Here is a 22,847-nt window from a genome sequence, read left to right as displayed (position 1 = left end):
CAGGTTTTTGTTTTTTCCCTTTGGTATTTAGTCTAGCTATGCCATGCATTTCTCGAAATTTCTGTCCAGTAGGTCTTTTATCATATGAAATGTGTCATCGGAGTTGCTAAAGAATGCATTTGAGATACTGAAGAAAATTTATGGGTCCATCACACTTAAAACATACACAAACCTTGCTAAATAAACTGGGATGCCTTTCATTATAGATATCTTTGCACGCTCGTTAGCTAACCTTGGTTCTGCATGAACTCATTATTACATATGCAAAGTGCATTACAAGAGTTAACGGGATTATTTTTGTGCGATCCAGCATATAAGGAATGTTTTGTAATGTAAGATACTTAAGTCTGTGTAAAAAATTTCATGCTTTCTTTTCATCAAGAAAAACATAAATGAAAATTCTTTCACTGGTCGTTATCAGCACTATAGGCTCTTAGTCTTCTCCTGGTGACATTAAGCCTTCAAAATGAGCATGTGTTTTTCTCTGTCACAGTATGTATTGTTTCTACCCTTCAGAAGATTAGTCTGTTTCTGATAATACTTTCAGCAAAGCAAACTCCTTTTTCCAACAAATGCTTTATGAGCAGCTTCATTATCTCTTTCTTAAAAAGGAAAAAAAAATGTAGATTTTATAAGAGATTCTAATTACAAGAACAGTAATTTTGGTTTGTCAAAAAAAGGTTCGTGCTGTGGAAAATTTTGTGCACACTTGTGTAAAATTGTACCTTATCTGTGACACAGTTGGTGGACTTGCTAAGGCAAAGTCACCCCACCTGCAGTGCTAGAAATGGATCTGTCATTGAGGGTAATATGAGTATGAGCATAAGTAGTGATTGTGCTTTTCAGGCAACTGAACTAGAATTCATATTTCTTGGTTTCCATGAGGTGGAAGATAAAATTGCAGTTTCCAAAATAGAGCCTGTCTGATGCAACTTCCGTTGAGTGTTTGTTATGCTGTTAAATTTAGCAGGTGCTTTAGGAATTAGGCTTAAAACTATCAAACTTTCTCTTCTGCTTCACTTCGTATTAGGGATTGATCTATCCCTAAGCCATCCCTAAACATCATTTCAGTTCAATGCCTTTGGATCAAGTTCTGTCTTTGTTATATTTCTGCAGTTTTGTAGTTATAGACTGACATAATTTGAACTGTTCCTAATTTAAGTGAGAGCAAAATAAACTCTTCTGTATTTTTTTAAAAATCAGTCTCTTCCTTTCTGGTTTAGAGACCTCAGAATCTCCTCCTTAGTTTCGGGCTATCATTGTAAACCATGTCCTAAAACCAAAGGCTTATGTTAGATTACACCATTGGGTTTGCATGTGTTCCTCCTTAAAGGAATAATTTCAGGATAGAAGAATCTATCTGAAAGAAAATAAATTACTTAAATGATAAAGTTTTTGCACAGTAAGATGAGGAGTCTCTTGGTAGTAACTCAAGCTAGCTGAGATAAATAGTAATAGACTTACAAATTCTGTTGAAAGTAGGATGAAATGTATTTTGAATAAGGAAGGTTATATTTTTATTTTTTTTTCCTCATCTTCCTTACTGATAGAATGTACACAGCAACTTGTTCAAACTAAAGGAGAGATTACACTGTGATGAAATGCTTCAGGGGTACAAGTGTGCAAGATCCCTGTAACTTAAACTATCATCTTCTGCATCTTGCAATACCTAAATTTAATTTAATTGTTATTTCACTCCTGTGTATCCATGTCATGTTTTGTTAATTTTTGTCTAAAAAATCCTTTTTGGTTAAGGAGATTATTACCAAAGTCATGATCCTCATACTCTTGCTGAATCAGCAAACTGGACCTAAATTTGTCAAGCTTCATATGACTGTCAAGTCCATCATACATTGGTGTAGTTTCTCTTTTTTTTAACTCTACTGCCAAAGGTTTGGAGGGGATCTGGGAAGCCAACTGGGAGATATGAAGTAGTAGGCAGCAATCCGTTTTTACATTTAAAAAGGGTTCTTCCCATCAACAAGAGTCTCCTCTGGACATTTTCTTTTGCTTGCTAATTACCACAGTTCATTCAGACACAAAATAAAATTTTTTCAACACAAACTTTTTATGCCTATCAAAAATTGAATATATAATTTATATTAAAAAGTACACTGTGGTTTTGAAATTATTGGAGTTTTCAAGTTTTAAAATGTGTAAGAAACCCATTGATTTAGGGGCTTTTGTAAATCCTTCCTGTATAATTGCTTGCTTTTGATATGGAGTAATAGCTTGTAAGACCTCATGGAGAAATACAGTGTCTTTAAGCCATTTTAGTGAAAGATGCAGAAATATGATGCATACAAGTGCATGGCTCTTTTGATTGCCTCATGCTGAAGTTAGTTCAAGTGGATCTGATTATCTTTTGTCTACCTTATGAAAAGGCTTTCCTAGGAGACAATGAAGTTGAGGATTAGAAAAACTCTTGACAAGCAAAGACCAAAGAAACAATAAAGAGAAGGCTTTAACTGAAATTTAAATTATTTGTATTAACTCACATATGAGTGGGATAAAAATCACAAACACACAACTGCAGAGGAATTTCACCCTTTTTGTATGAGAATTGTATTTGAGCTGCACTAGAGTAAATCTTAGTCAAAAGACCTATATGACTAGGGATCACATCTTCTTAAATTCAGCATATGTATATCAAAGTGTGGATTACAGGTTTAAATGTTTGTAGCCAGTTTGAAACTGGCATTTTCATGCATATTCAAGAACACTCTTCTCAGTTCTTTTGCTTGTCATAGGTGGCCAATTCCATTAATCGGAGGGTGCTGTGATTCCTTTCAAAGCACCTGTTTTTGTAAATGTCACCTGAAAGGTTGTTTTCTATAAAGAAGCAGATGGTTTTGTAGTTCAAATTAATTATCTAGAGGCTAAATGTTAGTAAAACAAGACAGTATGTTGTTTCCACACAGTCAACAAGTATGGATACATGCATTTATGCAAAAAAAGTGTATTGTCTTCACAAGGAGTTGGTCTTGAATTAAGAATGGGATTTTTTTATTAGTAGAAGAGATTGACTAATAGGGGAAAAGATGGAGCTGAGCCATTATGATTGATAGTTTTACCCTGTACTTCTGTTCTTCTGAATTCATCTGATATAATGCTGCATGAAATTTTATGGCAGATTTGATTTCATTCATCCAGCTGTTTAATCATCCCTAAATATGTGTGTATATGCATTTATCTATTTTGGTCATTCTAGAAGATAGCTTTTTCTTTCTTGCTGGTACCTATAATCCTCTGTTCTTCATTATATGCAAAGTATCAACTGGAAAACAGCAAATGAACCAGCTGTGAATGGTATTCTGTATGTTTCATTGTTTTCTCTGATACCCTTTAAATACAATGTAGCAAGGGTTTAAATGCTGTTTAAATGCAACATAGAAATTAGGATAAAAAGGAAATAATATCTTTGCAGAAATATAAAAGTATTTTAAATGTAGATACATCATTACAAATTTATTTCCTTTTATTATGAAGTGCCATGTTCATAAACTTCATAGAATACCTCAGTTGAGAGAGAAAATTAGTTTGGGATCAGGAGCTTTCTCTGTATAGCTGTAAGCAATCATCTAAAAAAAAGCTGATACCGAGTTTGATTTAGATTTGCAGTGCATCAGGCTGCATATCCTGAAATTTGTTGAAACAATTTCCCTAAAAATGTTTTCTATTCATCATTTGTACTGGACATCTGGAGGCTTTACTCTTCTGCTTGTTGTCAATAATAACATTTCTGTAAATACATGTACATAATGTTCAAGAATACTAACTAAATCAATATGTGAAATGTCCTAATGCTATTCAAGAGGAAGAAAATGTGAAAGGATGGTGTTCATTTTTCCAATTCAGTTTTTGTCCCATTAAATTATTAATTTGTCATGGCAGTGAATATTCTGCAAGAGAAGACACTGTTAAAAAAAAGACAAAAAAGAGTAGCTGTTGACTAGTCTAGATATTAATTTGTTACTAATGGAGGTTTTTTTCTGACTGAAAAAATGGACTCTGTTTAAAGTTTAAATGTTACTGGGTTTTTTCCCTTTTGCAAGATCAAGGATTTGGTTTGTGGCTACTTCTACCTACAAAACAGGAAAACTGTGAATTTTTCTATAGGCTATATTTGTCTACTGTGTCACAAATAGTCACAGAATATTAATACATATAACAGTTCATCTGCTCCAAGAAAGATCTTCAGAAATTAAGGTCAGCTTGTTAAAGGAATTTCAGCAGTTTTCATCAGAGATTTTATTTCTGTTATCCTGCTTTCCCTGGCTCCATAGTAAAATAAAATTGAAACAAAAATTTTTTTACTTGTCTGCCCAGTACAGTGTTGTGTTTTTCATTTCAGCAAGTAGCAAATCATTCTGTTGCTGAGAAAGCAATACAACTGAAGTGTTTTATGGAAGTGTTTTTCTTGGTATTTCAGAAGTCAAAAATTACCTCCAAAAAGGTACTAAATCATTAAACCAAATTTAATTTGTTTAACCAAATATGTTTCCTTATTCAGAGGAGGAACCTGCTCCAAACAGTGTTGTTGAAGAGTACCTTCAGGAGAAGAGAAAATATGAAGACAAGCGAAAGCAGCAGCCAAAGAAAGGAGTTTCTCGTGAAGATCAGGTAATAGTTTGATAGCCTGGGCAAAAAAAAATACAGAGAAAGTTCTGAATATATTTATCTCTTCATTTGTGTAAAAATAAAGTTTTAAAATCTGTTTTTAATTTACCATTCTAAGAATCTTTTTATTTGTAAAAATAAATATTTTAATTACCCAAGTAGAAAGATAAGTGAAGTTTCAATGTGTATTTGAAGCTGCTCCCAGTTTAGTCACTAAAATCTTCCAAAAGGAAGTGCTAGCTATGAAGAAGTATCCTTGACTACATTTGTGAGAGTTTGCATTTCTACACAGTGCTTTCCTTGGCTCTGCAACTTGCCGTAAGATAACACTGGGACAGAAGTTTGCATACTTGGCATCTCTTCTAGTTAGGGTTTTTAACATTTTAAATTATGTTTTAAAGAGTACCCCTTCGTGTCATGCAATGAACAGGAATAGTTCATTAGTCTACTGTAAGAAGAGAATGCTTTATGACATATAATGAAAATTATGTTTAAAAATTGGTTAGGATTTCTGTAGACTTTAGTATGCAAATATGAGCAAAGTAAAGTTTGCTTTACAAAAACATTTATTTTTTTCTGAGATAGGAAAGTTTGAAAGTATTAAATATATGAAACTGCCTATGAAGTGGAAATTACCTTCAACTTAAAATCTATGCAGCACATCAAAAACATTGGTTTGTAAGTGCATGTCAGTTTAGCTACAAAGATGTTCCTATTCAAATGTTGAATTGAGAAGAGATTGAAAATTGAGGCTTAGTAACTTCAAAGCGGTGTTTGGCAAAACTTGATACATGCAGCAAGCTGATTTAGCTCTAAACTAAGTAGTTTATGGAAACTTTGTACATTCAAAATCCCATTGTCTTTAAATCAAAGAATACTGAAGCTCTGTTGGCGGTGTGGATCAAGGGACATAAAACCATGTCTAATGAATTTATATCAGCCCTGTCCTGAACATCACAGGAAAACAAGACGAGATGACAGGGATGTATATTTTTAATAGATCTTAATTTTTATTTACATAACCCTGCTGGAAGCTATTCAACAATAATTAATCAAGTTTATCATCATCCGCTTCACTTGTGGGGTGCCTCTTCTAGTCTTGTGCCCCTTGTAATTGATCCTACAGGATAATACCGTTTTCCATCTTCTATGCAACAGTTAAGGAAGAGGGGGAAAGGTATGTTTTCTTAAATTGCTAGATATTGGAAGTCCTAGCCTTCTGATTCTGCAAGGGTCAATTTATAACGTTATTTGATTCACACTATAGCATCTAGTCACTCACTACAAAAATGACTACTAAGATTTCAAAATTAGTTCTGTCACCTGCTCTATTCACAGGAATGCTGACACCAGAGAAAATTAGACAAGACATAAGGAATGTGGCTTTTGTTGTTTACAATTTCATGTTAAAAGGATTAGTTTGTTTTCTCCTGGTGGCTCAGTCAGAGATTTGCTGTCTCAGGTGTTGCAAGTACAGTGTTTGTTTGCAATAGTATGGAAAGCTATAGAACTGGAATGATTTGCAAGCCCAAATATCTTCAAAACTTTCCTCTCTTCCATCTTAAACAGAAGATTAGACAGAAAATAAAGAAAATAAATGAAAAGAATCCCTCAAATCTGTATTTGGCAGTGCTAAAATATGTTTTTGAAAGAATTCAAAACCCAGGAAACTCTTCAACTTAAGATTGCTCCCAAAAGGAAATTTGATTCCAGTGAACACTTCTGGTATTTCCTATTTCTGTTTTCTATTCTCGTTTAGTTTTTATTCTTTTAAATTTGAAAAACTTGACCAAACAAAACTACACAGCCATAGAGGTGTTTTACAACATAGGTTGCCAGCCTATCACCTACAAATCAAGTGTAGCCTGCCACATAAATTCAGTAAGGCACTTATTCCCTGATGCTGTTGTTTCCAGGAGTATCTCAAATATCAGCAAAAGATAAGCTATGGGGTATACAAATTATTCGTATGCTCTGCCCTTTTTTTGAAGAACCCTCCTCTCCCATTTGCAAGGCTCAGGCGTACAATTCTTGTATGATCAAAATCTCATTTCAGATGATCAGAAACGAGCTGTGGTATGATCTTCAGGTATCATCTGAGATTTGATGACATCATTGTAACTGACAGACTGGGCAGTATTAGCTTGAGAATAAAATAGCAAATTTAAATCAGTATGAGCTTTATGTATGCTGCATAAGGACCTGTATCTGCAGAATTAGTTAAGGTGGTTCATTTTATTTAAAAGCTTTGAATTGTTTCAATGTCCATCCATGATTTAAAATACCAATGTAAAGTGTGTAAATATCAAGTAAACTGGGTCTTGAAAGCTGTAATTTATACAATTGATTGCTTTACAAGAGGATAGAGCAGGTTCAGACAGTAAAATTCATGGTCAGCACTGTTAATCAGCTGTTTTATTCTGTAAGTAGACACAAGTTTTTGTTCCTTAAATAGGCATTTTTGTTCCTTAAATAGGCATTTTCAATTCACTGGATGGCCAGAGAAGTGCTCTTTCATACTTGATGGGCCCACTCCTGCCTGCTCTTGATGCCTCAGCATTGTTTGCCCACTCATGTCATGAGTGCTCTCCAGGCAATCTTGTTCCCATACCTCCCACCGCCTCTCACTTTCTCACTTGCCTTTCTGAAGTGTTTCTTTTGAATTTATAGGAAAGATCACTTTTCCGTCTTATGGTACTATTTCTCAAAATAATAAAGATGTTGTATGGAACAATATACAACTTCTCTAAAACCATGTGTTTAATTTCAGACACTGGCACTATTGGACCGATTTAAATCAAAATTATCCCAGGCAATTGAAGAAACTCCTGAAAATGAGCTTTCTGAACCTGATGTGGATAATGATGAAGGATGGTGAGATTTTTTGATTTGGATTTCTGTGTTGGCCAATGAAAATCCTACTGCATTAACATAGTCACACTGTTAAGCATAAATTTGAGTAGCAGAAAAGACCAAATACAAAGATAGCTGCTTCATTAGGAGTTGGCTAAGATTGGTTGGTTTAGCACTCTGAAAAATAAGGCTCAAGAATAGAAGACATTTAGCTTTTTCTTCTAGAACTCTGTGTTGAGGCTGATAAGTATTTTTGAATGATGGATGAGATGAAGTGGCTCATCTGAAGTACAGGGTGACCCCAAGGAAGTGGAGTAGCACTGAAATCAGTAAAGCACTGCAGAAGTTATTACCTCAACACTTCCCAGTCAAGGAAGCAACTTTTGTACCCTGTTGTCTCACGTTCATCTTTCATCCAAACCACCCACCTTAGCTAAGCAAGGGGATAAAAATCACTATAATTTGAAGTGTGATCCTGAAATCCTAGGCTGCAAGCTGTTAGATCCTTATAAAAATATCTGCATAAATTGACTGGAAAAAAGAAAAAAAATAACAAAAATGTTTTGTAAGGATAGGTCGTTTCTATTTGTAAGGAAAACATTATAGCTGGTCCAACAAAATAGGCTATCTCTGCCTACAACTTTTTCCTTAGTTGTATACATAAACCATCACAGCTACAGCAAAACTACAGCTAAAATAGCAACTTTGTTAAAGTTCTTGACAATTGTTTTAAGACAACCAATATTTCTGTATCTCAGATGACTTAAAATTATTTGATTGCTTCTTCAAACTATGTTTTCTTCCTTCATTATGTCTTTTTCTATCTCAGGCTCTTTGAGGATGAGGGAAAACATAGAATATAAATTTTGAGATCCTTGGATTTCACTGATATTTTGAGATTCTTCTGAGCTACCAATGTGCTTCTAAGTTCTCCAAGAATTATAGAGTAATTATTTCAGTTGGAAGGAACCTACAACAGTCATCTGGTCCAGCTGCCTGGCCAACACAGGGCTGACCAAATTAAAGCATTTTATTAAGGTCATTGTCCAAATGCCTCTTGAACATTGACAGGCTTGGGGCATTGACCACCTCTTTAGGAAGCCTGTTTTAGGGTTTGTATACACTCTTGGTGAAGAAGTATTTCCTAATGTCCAGTCTAAACCTCTCATATCCAGTGTAAGACTCCCTCTTCACGAACATGAAGGACTGATCTTCATGTCTGATGTTTTCTTGTCACAGTCTTCTAAATACTTTTATAGAGTTCAGACACTATCTTTCCTTTCTGTAACTACTCATATCTAATTGTTAGTAATACTTTTCTCTTTAATTTCTACAGAATAAAGTGTTGACGTTTCAGATTATGAAGTTGTATTTTTGCCCAGAAAATAGTGTTACAGTCAGAATTGCACTAAAACAGATACTTAGAATAGTATGAAACTACACAATAGACTAATAATTAATATCATATTAATTTTCCAGCTCAGTAAGCATGGATGTTAAATTTATAGACAGGTGAGATCGTCTGTTTTCAAATAATTTACTTCAAAGCCAAGCAAATTGTAAAATGTACATGCTACACAAAGAGGCTATAAACAGAACATTAACAAAGCCATGAAATCTTCTAAAAGCTATTAAAGATTGTTAGAATCACTTGGAAAGGTTAATTGCATATTTTGGAATAAGAGTTTACATTTTCAGTGCCTTTGTTATATAGGAATATTTGAGACAATTATAGTGTCTTTACAATTTAAAATTCTTTCTATTTGAATCTACTTCTGAACAGACATTAATTTTACTTTATTTGATTCTTATGAAATACGATTAGTGTATGGCGTATACATATACAATATGCAGAAATTACATGAATCCTCTGGGCCATTTTGTAGGTCATGGTTGCTGTTTTTATGGGAAATGAAAGCCTACCAGTGTGCTTTGCTCTACTGTCAGGGTGTGTTATCTGGGGTAATATGATTGCCTCTAAGACATTTTTATGTGTGCATGAGTGGTCACACATTGAGATATAATTTTCGTCTTCTGTCTAGATAGAAACCATTACCAATTTTTTATGTTTTTATTATTTGGCAAACTTCTCTCTGCATATTTGGCTGAGCTGCTGTATTGGTATGGCACATAGCAGACGTTTGGGCACTTTTCAGAAGCATTCTACTTTTCATGCAAGAAAAAAAGAAGAAATATGACTCTCTTGTAAACAATGTGCATGGTGTTTGATAATTATTACCAGATTTTGCTGTCTAAGAATACATCTGAGGAAGTGTTGTGAAGAGCACTGAAGAGAAATGCATTATACTAAGTTTTAACATGAAATACCAGAATCTTTGCTGAGACATTCTAATGCAACCTCTATTGCTATTTGAGAATTATTATATATATGGCTGCAGCAATCAAAATCTAATTTCCCCTACAGAATTCCAAAGTATCATAATAAACATGGTGTCTGCTCATAAAAAGGGTACTCGTAAGAAAAAAATGTCTGCAGACTTTTATTTTAACGATTTGTCAGATGTCTTCAGTACTATTTGATCATTAGTTGTTCTTTATTTGTTTACAGTCCAAATAAGGAAGAGTCAGATCATTACTTCGTTCTTCACTTTCTCAAAGGCTGTATAGAGTGCTGCAGATGGAGATTATCTGGCAGAACTCAGTCATTCATTGTTGGCTTAAAATCTTAGCCAAGAAGACTTTTCCCCAAAATCTAGTTGAGATCCATCACAGTGGCAATGAAGTGTCATCTCTTTAGAGACTAATATGAAAACCAGATATGTCACCGCAGAAGACCCAGAGGGAATAGTGAAAACACTGCACAGGCTACACTTTATGCAGAACACTGCTGCTATTCATTTTCTTTAGGGCTTAGACTGCTGTACACATGCATGTGACACCTATTCAGGTTGTAGTGACTCTTCATGGTTCTGATGATGATATCCAGTAGTGACAGCTGTAGTCAAATCCAATCCAGTCCTTCAGTCCAGAAGGTGTTGCAGCAACTGCAGATAATGAAACTAATGATGCAGATCCTATGAACATGACAAAATATTTTCCATAGAGAGAATCCAGCAATCGGAGAAAAAAATTCTGATGCAATCAATTACATACAAAGATTGACCGCTTTAGTTAACCCATGCAAAACCTCTTCAAATAGGATAGGAGTGATACTTAGTACTCTGAAACACCCTTCCATCAAGTAATTCTGAGAGTTCTGAGTGCTTCTTTCGAAGTGTGAAATCTGAGACTAGATACAGCACTCAGCTAAGCCTTTGTCAGTGTTGAGTGGAAGGATTATTTCATTTGTCATTGTTTCTTTCATGCCTGGTTTCCAATCCTTCCTAAGCCACAAGTTCTTCCCTATTGAATGGTTGCCTGACCTAGCTCTGTCCCGTACCCGTGCTGTTGACTGCTCTTATTGGAATTCAGCCACTGCACTTTCTGAATTGTACCCCATTTTTCAGACTTCTACTCTTGTTTGTCAAAATCACATGAACTCTAAATACTCCAAACCTTCATATTATACATTCTGTACAGTTCTGTAATTGTATTCTTCTCCAGTAAAATCTTAAGTGGAAGTGAACTAACCAACCCTTACCACATTAAACTTTTCACTTTGACATTAAAATATGGCTATCTACTCCTAAAAATAGGGCTCTCCAGCTGAATTTTTACCAACCTTACATGCTTATGAAATGTAAGAGATATTTATCTACACTTTTCCAGATGGAATACTGGTCTTTGTGGAAGGAACAGATTCTCTGCTATAAAAATCCACTGTCATGTCCTTAACCAAAATTCTGGACTGTCTTATATTCTTCTCTCGCTGATCTTTGAAAACAAATGGAGGCTTTCTGCAACTGCGAGATTTATTGACATACTGAAGTATATCTAATGCTATGACAGCTTTTAAGTTGATGGAATTTTCTGTAGTAAAGAAGCCACCACCGCTTTCCTTCTTGAAACCTCACCTGCTTGCCAAGTCAATTTAGCATATATCTCTGAAGGGTCCCAATTGCTTGTGCAATCTCACAGATAAAATGCACAAAAAGGTTCAGGAATCAACTCCAGTACCATTCTTAAATTTAAAGCTTAATTGTCATTATCAAGTAACTGACAACTCAAAAGGATCAGGACTCCATACCTTTCATGTACGTTGTACATTGTACATTAAACCAGCCAAGTTTACAGTTCCTTATAAGACATGGAAGACACATAGGCTAGCAAATCATGATGGGATTTTTTTGTGGATTGATTGAAGAGATGTGCCTGCCCATTGATTCACTTCTTGGGACTGGTACTCTTTAATGTCTTTATCAATGACACAGACAGTGCAATCAAGTGCACCCTCAGCAAGTTTGCAGACAACATGAAGCTGAGCAGTGCAGTTCACCCCACAGAAGGACAGGATGCTATCTAGTGGGACCTGGACAAGCCTGAGAAGTAGGCCCATGTGGGAATTTCATGGAGTTCAACAAGTCCAAGTGCATGGTGCTGCACTTGGATTGATGCAATCCCAAGCAACGAGTAGAGACTCTTCACTTAGACTGGGAGAAGAACTCACTGAAAGCAGCCCTGCTGAGAAGGACTTGGGGGTTCCTGTGGATGAAAAGCTGGACATGAGCCAACAGTGTGCACTTACAGCCCACAAAGCCAATGGCATCCTGAGCTGTATCTAAAGAAACATGGCTAGCAGGTTGAGGGAGGGAGGTGATTCTACTCTGATCTCATGAGACCCCACCTGAAGTACTGCATCCAGCTCTGGATTCCTCAGCACAGGAAGGATGTGGACCTTTTTGAGCTGGTCCAGAGAAGAAACACAAAAATGATTAGGAGGCTGGAATACCTCTTCTGTGAGGAAAGCCTGAGAGATTTGGGGCTGTTCAGGACGGAGAAGAGAAGGCTCTGGAGCAAACTTATTGTGGTAATTATCTAAGTAAATTAAAGGGGAACTAAAAATAAAAATAAGGAGAGTGACTTTTTACATAGGCAGATAGTGATAGGATGAGGTGGAATGATTTTAATTAAAAGAGGAGAGATTTAGATTACATGCTAGGAAAAAAATCTTTACTCAGAGGGTAGAGGCACTGGAACAGGTCACCCAGAGAGGTGGCAGGTGACCCATCCCTGGAAGGGCCAGGTTGGACAGGTTGAGCAACCTGATCTAGTTGAAGATGTTACTGCCTGTGACATGGTGTTGGACTGGATGACCTTTTAAGGTCCTTTCTAACCCACACCATTTTATGATAAGAACATTGCATTGGGGCAATATTCTGTTCCTGCTTGAAAAGTATTTCCATGGTGGTAATCTGTGTTCTGACAAGCATGGTTTTATGTTATTCCATGGACTTCATGGAAGATGCCCAATTCATTCTGCTGGACCTTCAGTAAGCTGTTCTTAGCAGATGAACATGATTATGTGAAGTGCATTTAAATTATTGTTGCCACCAGGGAATAAGCCAAAGTCTATATCATCCTCAGTAGAGGGATTTGGTCTGTTATTAATCCCATCAGGTCACACATCAGGGCTGCAAGTTGATTTTAGGGTTTGTGTAACAGTGTAGCCCGGTAATTTTTCCTTCATTCTGCACCTGGCTAGAAGTTTAGGATTTCTTCTTCAGCATTCAGATCTCATCACTGGCCTCTGTCTGCTCTCAAGAAGGCACTCTGCAGCCATTTAGAATTTAACTGTGACTGCCAACATCCTACGTAGTTCGTATAATTAACAGCACGTGATGCCAGTGCCTCATAACTGAACTACTGCAGTGTTTCCTGGGTGAAATGTAAGGATGTGAAATACAAAGCTTCTTAATCTTTAGAAGAGATCAACTTCTTCCTTCCCTATGGAGTGCTGTCACAGCTGTAACTAAGCGACAAATGTAAATAAATCACTTAAGTAATTTTGGAAGTATGTCTAGACTCTGAAACTTACTCTTTATTTGAAATAACATAAATCCATTCAGCTTTCAGATATACTGTGGGACAAGAAGGAATGAGTAAAATGGGAATTCAGAATAAGGTGATGGTTTTTCACATAGTTTTTTAGTTTAAAATTCTTATGGTTAGTTACCTTTGTTGAGTCTGAACTATTCTAAATGTTGCTAATTTGAGGTATAGGAAAAACAGACATTTCTTTAAAAGCGAAGTGAATAAGTCAGTGCATGAAAATACCCTTCAACTTACAGTGAAAAGGTGGTTGTGAAAATTGTGTGACTGCAAAGATCTTTCATCTCAAACAAAAAGGCATTTCAAGTCTTGCTTAATGGATTGTTTCATGTGCATGTTGTGTAATTACTAATGTTATCGAGACCACTGTCCTCTAAGTTATTTGTGACAAACCTCAGTTAAGATAGTAAGGATTAAAACCTATTCAAGTGAATTTACTGGCATTATTTACTGATATACACTGTTTAAAATTGTTGCCTCCAAGAAAGCTTTTAAAGATATCTTCTTCTTGGTCACAAAATATTATTTTGATTTGCACAGTGATGCTTTACATGGATCAGATCACCTTATTATAGCAGAAATTAAAGGGAAATGGTCTGGTTTTATTAATTTATTGTTTCTGTGAACAAAAACCTCACTCAAGTTCAGTGATAAACATTTAAAGTGCAGCCTGATTTATGTATGTCAGATACTCCAATCTGTTCCCAGTTCAGAATTTTTGAAAACTGCTGCTGAGGCCACTTAAATATTGTGGCAACATTGGGTGCTAATGCCAAGCCCTTTCTGCCTGGACATTAATTGCAATTTGAGTGTATAGTTTTTTACCCAGTTTGTAGTTATCTTTTTCTTCAGAACAAACAAAAAATAAATCTATGTATTCAGTGAAGGTACTTTCTATCCTGCATCAATAGTTATGCTTTGTATCTTCTTTTTAAAATGTTTTTGTTAATAATAAAAGGAAAACTTCACTCAGAATATTTAGGGTTGGTTTCAGTGAGAAATCTGGCACAGTTAGAAGTGGAAACACATAATATTTCACTTATTTTGTGTTCTCACAGTAAAAGGCTTTGTAGTGGAGAGAGATTTAAGCCTAAAAAAAGGATCAAGGCACCACTCTTCAATTTGTGTTTTTGAGTATAGGCTAGAATTGATTTGGGCTTGGGTCTTTTTTAATGGAAATAGCAATTTCAGGATCAGGTTAATGTTGAAGTTAGTCAGACTGGTTTTATATTGCAATATTTCATTGCTGTTAAGAACTAAATCATGATTCACACTGTTAGTATCTACTCCATATAAATTTGATAATGTCTCCCACAATTTGTTTCCAGGATTTCCTATTTAATGCAGTATATACTATCAAGCATGGTGAAATTCTTCAGGATAAAACCCTAAAAATATTGGTTGTATTTCTTTTATAAACCTAGCTTTATATAAATCTTCTAAAATGCAGATTTTTTTCTTTGCTATAATACCTCAGATTTAGGATTATGAAATATGGCTTCCTTAAGATTAGCACCAGTCTGCAGATTCAGTTGTAGAAGCTTAACTGTGGCAAACAGAGTAAACCCCTGAAAACTAAGCTGCAGTCTCTTTCACGTGCCGATGCTAGCTTAGGGAACGACAGAAAAAATGCTGATGTAATTTATGCCAGTGAAGCACAAAGATGGATTAAAGCCATGTTTGCTCCCCTCCTCCCATCCAGACTTGAGCCAACGTTCCTCCACTAGTCTGGAAAAACTGGCACTGTATTAGGTCTCTCCTGCTAAGGCCATTGATTTACATTTTTAAAAAATTGACAGAATACTTACTTGATTTTTACAAAGGGTAAATGAGTGCCAGAGGTCTATATTAGAAACACATTGGAAAGAGGGGTTTCTTTTCTATTTGGCAAAAAATAAGCATTTGTTTGGGTTTTAGTACTGCCACTAACTTTTAGAGGAAGAAAGGAAAAAAAAACCTTCTGCTGTAAATTCACACCCCACCCCATCCCCAGTTTTCTCCCCACTTTCACCCCTGTACTGCTAGAATGTGGACAGACCTTGCTTGATATGTAAATGCTAACCCCTACCCCACTGCTTCAGTCAGTAATTCATATTAACGGATTGTTCTTCTCCTCAAGTTGTGTATTTATTGCTTCTAGCTGTTCAGCATGCCTGAGAAACTCAGAGCATTTAGAGTGGGGTTTTTTGTGTGTTTATTTTTGTTAATTTCTCCATGTCTGAGTTTATTTGGACTAGGCATCTGAGCCTTGACTACTGTTTGACTTAAATTCAGAGATGATCCATGCTTTACTCAAGGGATATCTAGTGTTAGATTTACTGTCTGGAAATCTTACATTTTTTTTTTATTGCCAGCAAATCTAGTGAAGAATGAAGAAATAGTCATCTAAATCTTTATTAGCCTTAGTTAAGCTTCCTGCTTATTGACACACCTTTTCAAGCACCCCAACTTCATCTTATTGAATGACATGTTCAAACAGTAAGAATTTGGACATATTCAGAATGGGGAGAGGGAGGGATAAAATAGAGAGTGTCCAGAGAAGCTGAATGTTATGAAAATCTGAGTATGTTTTGTGCTAGAAATGGTCTCCTCTCCTTTCCCTCTCTTCAGCTGTGTGCTGCGGTTGTACAATACTGGCTGACTGCTTGTGTTAACTTGGGGAGGTGATTTGCTGACTGACTTCAGAGTATCAGATGTTGTACAGGCTATTGCCAGAGACAGGATGCTAGGCTGGATAGATCATTCTGATATGGTGGTTCCCATGTCCTTGTAGTAAATGCTATGTAAAGTTTTTGTACACTGGTGCACTGTCTGAAACAACATCTGGAATTTACATTCTTCCATACTGCTCTACCAGGAGCAGTTGTCTATTTAAAGAACCATATGCTTGCATTAAACTACTTAACCTTTTTGTGAAGAGGTCAAGGATGTAGTGTTAATATACTATTTATGTATGTTACACAATATCAACATAAAATAACTGAATTTTTAATAGAAAAATATTTATTGATTAAAAAAGTAAGTCATCACAATTTTACCTGTTTCTAATTCTGATATTATGAGAACTAATCTTCACTAATTTTCCCACAGGTTATCTTTTAATGAGGTGAGCTTTTTAATAGTTAAGTTGATTTTTCCATGTCTTAAAAGGTTACTTACAATTAAATCTTCTTTCAAGAGAAAATATGCTTAGTACTATCTTGAATAATGGAAGTATACAATACCACATTAGTCTTCACCAAGATTGGGTTGTGTTGTTGGCTTTTCAAAAGCTAATGTCTATGGGATTTTTTTTAACCTGGAAATCCCATACAAAGTGAAACTATTAGTTTCTTATAATTTCTGCAGTGATTATTTTGGGGTAAAACTAAGCTTGTAACATTCAAATAGAGTATCTGAAAAAGTATTATGTTAGAAGTATCTGCAAAAGTTCTGTTCTGATTTTATGCTGTAGGCCTACACCAAAAAAAATACAAACAATTAATTCTTTAGTCTGTGGAGGACCCGCAACTTTCTTGTTATTCTGAAGAGGTAAAGCCAATTTTTTCATCCTCCAGTACCTGTAATACAGAAGTTCAAAGGGCTAGTCAAAGTTAACGGAAGTGTATGGTCTGAGGTTGTATGATGTTTTTTAAGCATGGTTTCATCAGTTTTACTTGCTTAGCATTGGGGACATTTTTTCTTCGTGCGAGAATAATAGTAAACATTACCTGCATTGTTGTCATGATTTAACCCCAACCATCATTCAGCCACTCACTCCCCCACCAGCAGGACTGGGGAGAGGATCAAAAGGGTAAAAGCTGGAAAAGTCATGGGTTAAGATACAGTCAGTTTAATAGGAAAAGCAAAAGCCACACACAAGCGAAGAAAAACGAAGAATTAATTCACTGCTTCCCATGGGCAAACAGGTGTTCAGCCATCCCCAGGAGAGCCAGGCCCCATCACATGTGATGGTTACCTGGAAAGACAAACGCCATCACTCCAAACATTCCCCCCCTTCTTCTTCCCAGCTTTATGTACTGATGATGATGTCATATGGTCTGGAATATCCCTTTGGTCAGTTTGGGTCACCTGTCTCAGCTGTGTCTCCTTTCCAGACTCCCATGCTTCCTCTCCAGCTGACAGTATGAAAAGCAGAAAAGGCCTTAGCTCTGTGTAAGTCCTGCTCAGCAATAACAAAACGTCACTATACTATCAACACTGTGTTCAGCACAAATCCAAACCACAGACCAATACTAGGCACTGTGAAGAAAATGAACTCTACCCCAGCCAAACTAGCACAAACAGCTGAAAGCTGAAATATTGTGAGCTAATAGTACTCCATTCATCTGAAAGCTAGCAAATACCTCTTTTGGGTCTTGAAATTATTTTCAGTAAAGTACATGGGGATGGGGTATTTATAGTAATAGTAAAACATCCTTTTTCCTTGTTTGTACTCTTGTTCTCTTGCCTTGATTCAAAATATATGCTTGTTTTAATTGTCATTCGACATTTTTCACTCTATTTACATTTTGAGCAGTCTCTTTCTCTCTGTTTTTGTTTCTCATTCCAATCCTTTTTTTAGTCTTTACCTTCCTCAGTTTATTTTTTTGTGGTCTCGTAGCTGCCCTTCTGATTTTCTCAACTCTCTCTCCTATTCCTGTCCCACCCACTACTCTACTGGGAGTGAAAAGAGTGCCAGAACACTGTGAGTGAAAAGAACACTGTGAGTGAAAAGAGTTTCCAGAACAGCTAAGTTTTTTCCTTGGGAGAGAGATCTCCTTTGCTTTGATCTGTGGATTCACTTGTCTGTGTTCAAAAGTTACATTTCTGTCCACTGTGTAGGTATCTTGAGTGTGATGGAAGGAAAGTGTTATAATGTTTCCTGCCTTAATGATTAATGCTTTCAGTTTAACATACTAGTTTTCAATATTTGAAGGAAAATGATAATGCCAAGTAGAGTATAATTTAAGGAAAGCAGTAGTGCTTGAGTTTTTCTCATTGTTTTTCTTTTAAATATGTGATGCATTGTGAAATTGAGAAAAGTAGGAAGCACATTACTTGTTGAACTTGGAAACAAATGGTAGTATCAGTAGTTATGGTCCCATACTGGGCTCCTTTTTTTAGACAGCTTATACAATGTAAGAAGCAGCACTGAATTTCTTGACACAGGTACTTACTCTTCTGTGTTCATTTTAAACATCCTGAGGGAAAGAACCAGTAACTCTCATTAAACTATACCATAATTTGCAAAATTCTGATATTGTAAATGTCATAGCAATGTGATTAGTTGTTTTATTTATTTAGTGCAAAAACATAGGATATAACGCCAACTGCAGTGTTTTATGCAGGCACCTCCAAAGTGCAGGCACCTGCCTAAAACTGCTTAAGAAGTTACTGTCACTCTGCCAGAGTGACAACAGAGTTGGCAGAGCGTAACTTTTGTTCACGCTTGTTGGTGATTTACTGCAAAGATCAGCTGCTTAAAAATGCTGATGCAAGTGAGTGCAAGGCTTGCTCTGTAGAGCCACTTGAGCAGGGGAGTTTGAAGGGGCAGGAGGGTAGGTGGTAACAGCCACCAGCTGTATCAGTTTGAAAAACAAGTGTGGACTTAGGCGATACAGCTTTGCAATTTCATTCCCTTAGTATAAAAATCACTGCATTTATACCTGGAGGTTTGAGCTTCATCAGTATTGCAAAAGCATTGTGCTTTGTTACTGTTGTCGAGGTTCAAAATTATTCAGGTCATTTGTTGCCAGTTCAGTTTCTCCCAAAGAGGGTTCTGGAAAGGCCAAAGATGCTGGATTACCAGGCTTCTCTTTATGCTACACTTAACATGAGTGCCACCTGTCAGCAGCTGGCATATGGTTCAGATCCAGTGCATGGCTCACACATCTCAAAATCAGAGGGATTACAGTGTATCATATCTTTTCTTACAAGTACTGTCTCACTAGAGGAGTTCAAAAGAGCCTGATCTGTCACTGATGTGGGAATATCACTAAGCTGTGAGAGCAACCACCTACCTTTGAAATCCTGTGCTGTCTCTGAAACTGTCTTAAATTAATTCAGATATTTCAGTCTAACATTTCAAGACATTCCATTTTGGGAATACAGAACAGAACCAACTATTGTATGTTCTTTAGTAACACTGAAGGAAAGAAGTGCAGTGCAGCAGAACAGCTGTTCCTGCTTTACGTGGGATAGGATCATGTTTAACCTGTAGGATGCTGTCATCTGATCAGAGTAAAAATCAGCCCTCTCCAGCAACACATCCATGCAAAGATTGCTCATTCTGATTTGCAACATTCTCTTAATAACAGGTATTAAAAAAATTATTTTGTAGTTATTTCTACTAAAGAAAGACAACAATTTGCACACCTAGGTAGTTCAAACCCAGAGTCATCCGTTTTGGCAAACTATTTTATTAAAACTAAGTTTTTGCAAAAAATATTAAACTGCAAAACTTAGGGTTTGTTTTGAGTTCTGCATGGTAGAACAGACTACCTTTCATCCTTTAAATTTTGAAGAGAAGTGTGTTTTAAAGTTAAATGTCTCACTCATTTAAAATGAGCTGTCAACAATCAGCACAAGTTAATAGGTTTCCTGAAGACCAGAAATAAAGAGATGAAGTTAGTGCTTTCAGCACAGTGACTGCAGAAATGTGACTAGGCAGCCAGCTCCTCACTGAACCCAGGAGCATGCAAAAGGCAAGAGAGCTATAAACTAAACAAGGAAAAGTCTCATGAAACCTGTATTTGTGGAATTGCAGCCCTAATTCTGCACTTGGAAAATTATGCAAATGCAAACGTCTATTGGAGGAGCTTGAGTAAGATTATTTTAAATTAAAGTAATTAATATAGAAATAATTATTCAACACTTCTCATGTTCCTTAAAAAATAGAACAATTCCAGTTGGTTTTGAAAAACAGTATTCAGTGTGATTTAACATTTACATAGATGCAGAACAGGTCTACCTGTGAAGATGTGTGACTTGCTAAAAATAAACTTAAGTTCATAGCAGGAAAATATTTTTTAAAATCTCCACCACAGTCTGTGTTTATTTTGCTTTACCTATGAGATGCTGCATCTGAAGTTGATTCTGGGAATATCAGAAAGTATCTTAATATTGGCTTATTTTTAATCACAGCTGGGAATGTCTCAGTGAAAAGTTATGCATAAGAGTCAGAGACTGTGACTTCTTTCAGCTCTTGGGAAGAGGTAAATATTGCTTCATCTAAATCTAGTGCATCTAATTTGCAAACTGCCTGGGACCACAGTATGGTCTGGCCCAAGAATTAGAGATGCATTTACTTTTAATTCCTGTTAGTTGTGTCCTGCAAGTTGTATCCTGTGCTATGGCATTCTTGGAAAACTTGAGTTGATGGAAGGGCTAAGTGTGACTATACTTCTACTTACACTCCCATAACACACTCTAAAACCATGCACCAAGGGATGACTCCATCTCTTTAGACCTGTGCTTTAATTCAGACTAGGATAGTGTGATTTGGTATGTGTACTCATCTTTAATAAGTTGAGAAGTATATGACAAATGCAGAAAACATGTTCACTAAAATAAAATACTTCAGTCCCTCCACTGTGAGACAATGTTTTTATAATTAAACTACAAATATGCAATCATGAGTCACTCTGATGGTACATAATGTTTTTCTGAATTGTAAAGATGACTAAAAAATAAGTTTGAGTACTAGTAGTGTGTACAGGGTTATAAACTACCCAAGTTTCATACACTGGAAATGACTCTTAAGTGTTTATGAAACCCACATGGTCAAGAATCAATTGTAATTAAAATTCTCAATTTTTGTTTTTAGGAATTTTCTAAAGCATTCAAACAGATCTCATATGGTCTATAGCTTTGAATTTTGTCTGGTTTCTTTAATAGTACTTATTGTTATCTACAGTAACTGAACTGGTTCTACCTCCCTTTCTTTATATGTGGAGATTTGCACTAGAGCTCTTTGAAAACCCTGTTTAACTCAGGGCCTCTTACATGTTGCAAGGGACCAGTAAAGCAGTATTTCATTGGCCGCAAGACTTCCCTTTTGCAACTCATTTTTCTTGGATTTTCTATCACAAGGACTATTGACAAAGACATCTAATGCTGTAAATATTGATATGCTTAGATTCAGATCAGTATAGCTCTTTAGTTGTCCCAGCAAAGTCAAAGACGTTTTTGAAATTGTTGAACACCGAATCCAAAGATTAAGTGGGGGTTTTGCCTAGGCTTGTGTGTTGGCCCTGAAAAATCATTTAATTCTGTTTTGCAGGGTTTTTTTAGAATGAACATACAAACTTTTCTATATATAAAATACATAAATATATATACAAACACATCACCTCTCTAGGCAACCTGTTCTAGTGTTTCACCACCCTCATTGTAAAAAATATCTTCCTTAAATCTAGTCTGAATCTACCCTATTTTGGTTTAAAACTGTTACTCCTTATCCTGTCACAACAGGCCCTGCTAAAAAGTCTGTCCTATAAACTCCGTTATGTACTGAAAGTCCACAATAAGTTCTCCTCAGAGCCTTCTCTTCTCCAGGGTGAACAACCTCAACTCTCAGTCTTTCCTCATAGGAGAAGGTGCTTCAGCCCTGCAATCATCTTTGTGGCCTCCACTGGACCTGCTCCAACAGGTCCATGTGTTTCGGTTGCTGAGGACCCCAGAGCTGGATGCAGAACTCCAGACTCTCACCAGAGCAGAGGGGCAGAATCCTCTCCCTCGACCTGCTGCCCACACTACTTTTGATGCAGCCCAAGACACAATTGGATTTCTGGGCTGTGAGTGCACATTGCTGGCTCATGTTGAGCTTTCAACCAGCAAGTCCATCTCAGGAGGGCTGCTCTCAATCCCTTCATCTCCCAGCCTGAATTGATTCTGGGGATTGTCCCAATCCATGTACAAGACCTTGTACTTGGCCTTGTTGAGCCTCCTGAGGTTCCTATGGTCCCACTTCTCAGTCATGTAATTGTGATGTTTTCAGATTACTGGAATTTGCTGAAATGAGGAAATATCTGGTGGGGGAAAACTACTAATCAACGGGAGAAAAAATATGGAATTGAACAAGGCATTTATTTAGTCTGGTATTCAGAGCACGATCTGAGCCAAGTTAATGTGGAGCAGCAGGACTTAAAGCATTCCCCTTTTGATCTTTTGTGTGAAACCACTTCAAGTGGTTTCCATGTAAGCTCTTCCCCACTTTTGTAAAACTGTACACCCTGTAGTCCAAAGTGACTAATAGGAAACTTAAGAAACACTCCCTATTCCTGGGAAAAATTTGCCATACATTTTGGAAGATACGTTAAATAGAAAAAGACAGGAAAACAGAGTTTAGTATATGAAATAAAAGCCAGCAGACACAACTCTATCTGTATTTAGATGTATTTTTCAAAATGAGTCTTTACAAAAGTAGTTAGCTTATAATACTT

The 22,847-nt window shown here is 36.3% G+C and overlaps 1 protein-coding gene across 1 annotated transcript in view; it reads left to right on the top strand.

Moving 5' to 3' along the window:
- CWC27 (CWC27 spliceosome associated protein homolog) overlaps nt 1-22,847 on the top strand; it is a 101,319-nt gene that overhangs the window by 77,868 nt on the left and 604 nt on the right. Inside the window, exons 12-13 of the mRNA XM_027671577.1 lie at nt 4,514-4,623; nt 7,391-7,494. Coding sequence (XP_027527378.1) covers nt 4,514-4,623; nt 7,391-7,494 — 214 coding nt within the window. The remainder of the gene's footprint in view (nt 1-4,513; nt 4,624-7,390; nt 7,495-22,847) is intronic.

The sequence above is a fragment of the Neopelma chrysocephalum genome, unplaced genomic scaffold (genome assembly GCF_003984885.1).
Source record: "Neopelma chrysocephalum unplaced genomic scaffold, ASM398488v2 Primary Assembly neopelma1_97102, whole genome shotgun sequence".
Lineage (NCBI taxonomy): Eukaryota > Metazoa > Chordata > Aves > Passeriformes > Pipridae > Neopelma > Neopelma chrysocephalum.
Note: the sequence above shows the minus strand (reverse complement) of the source record. Positions and strands in the feature narration are given on the sequence as shown.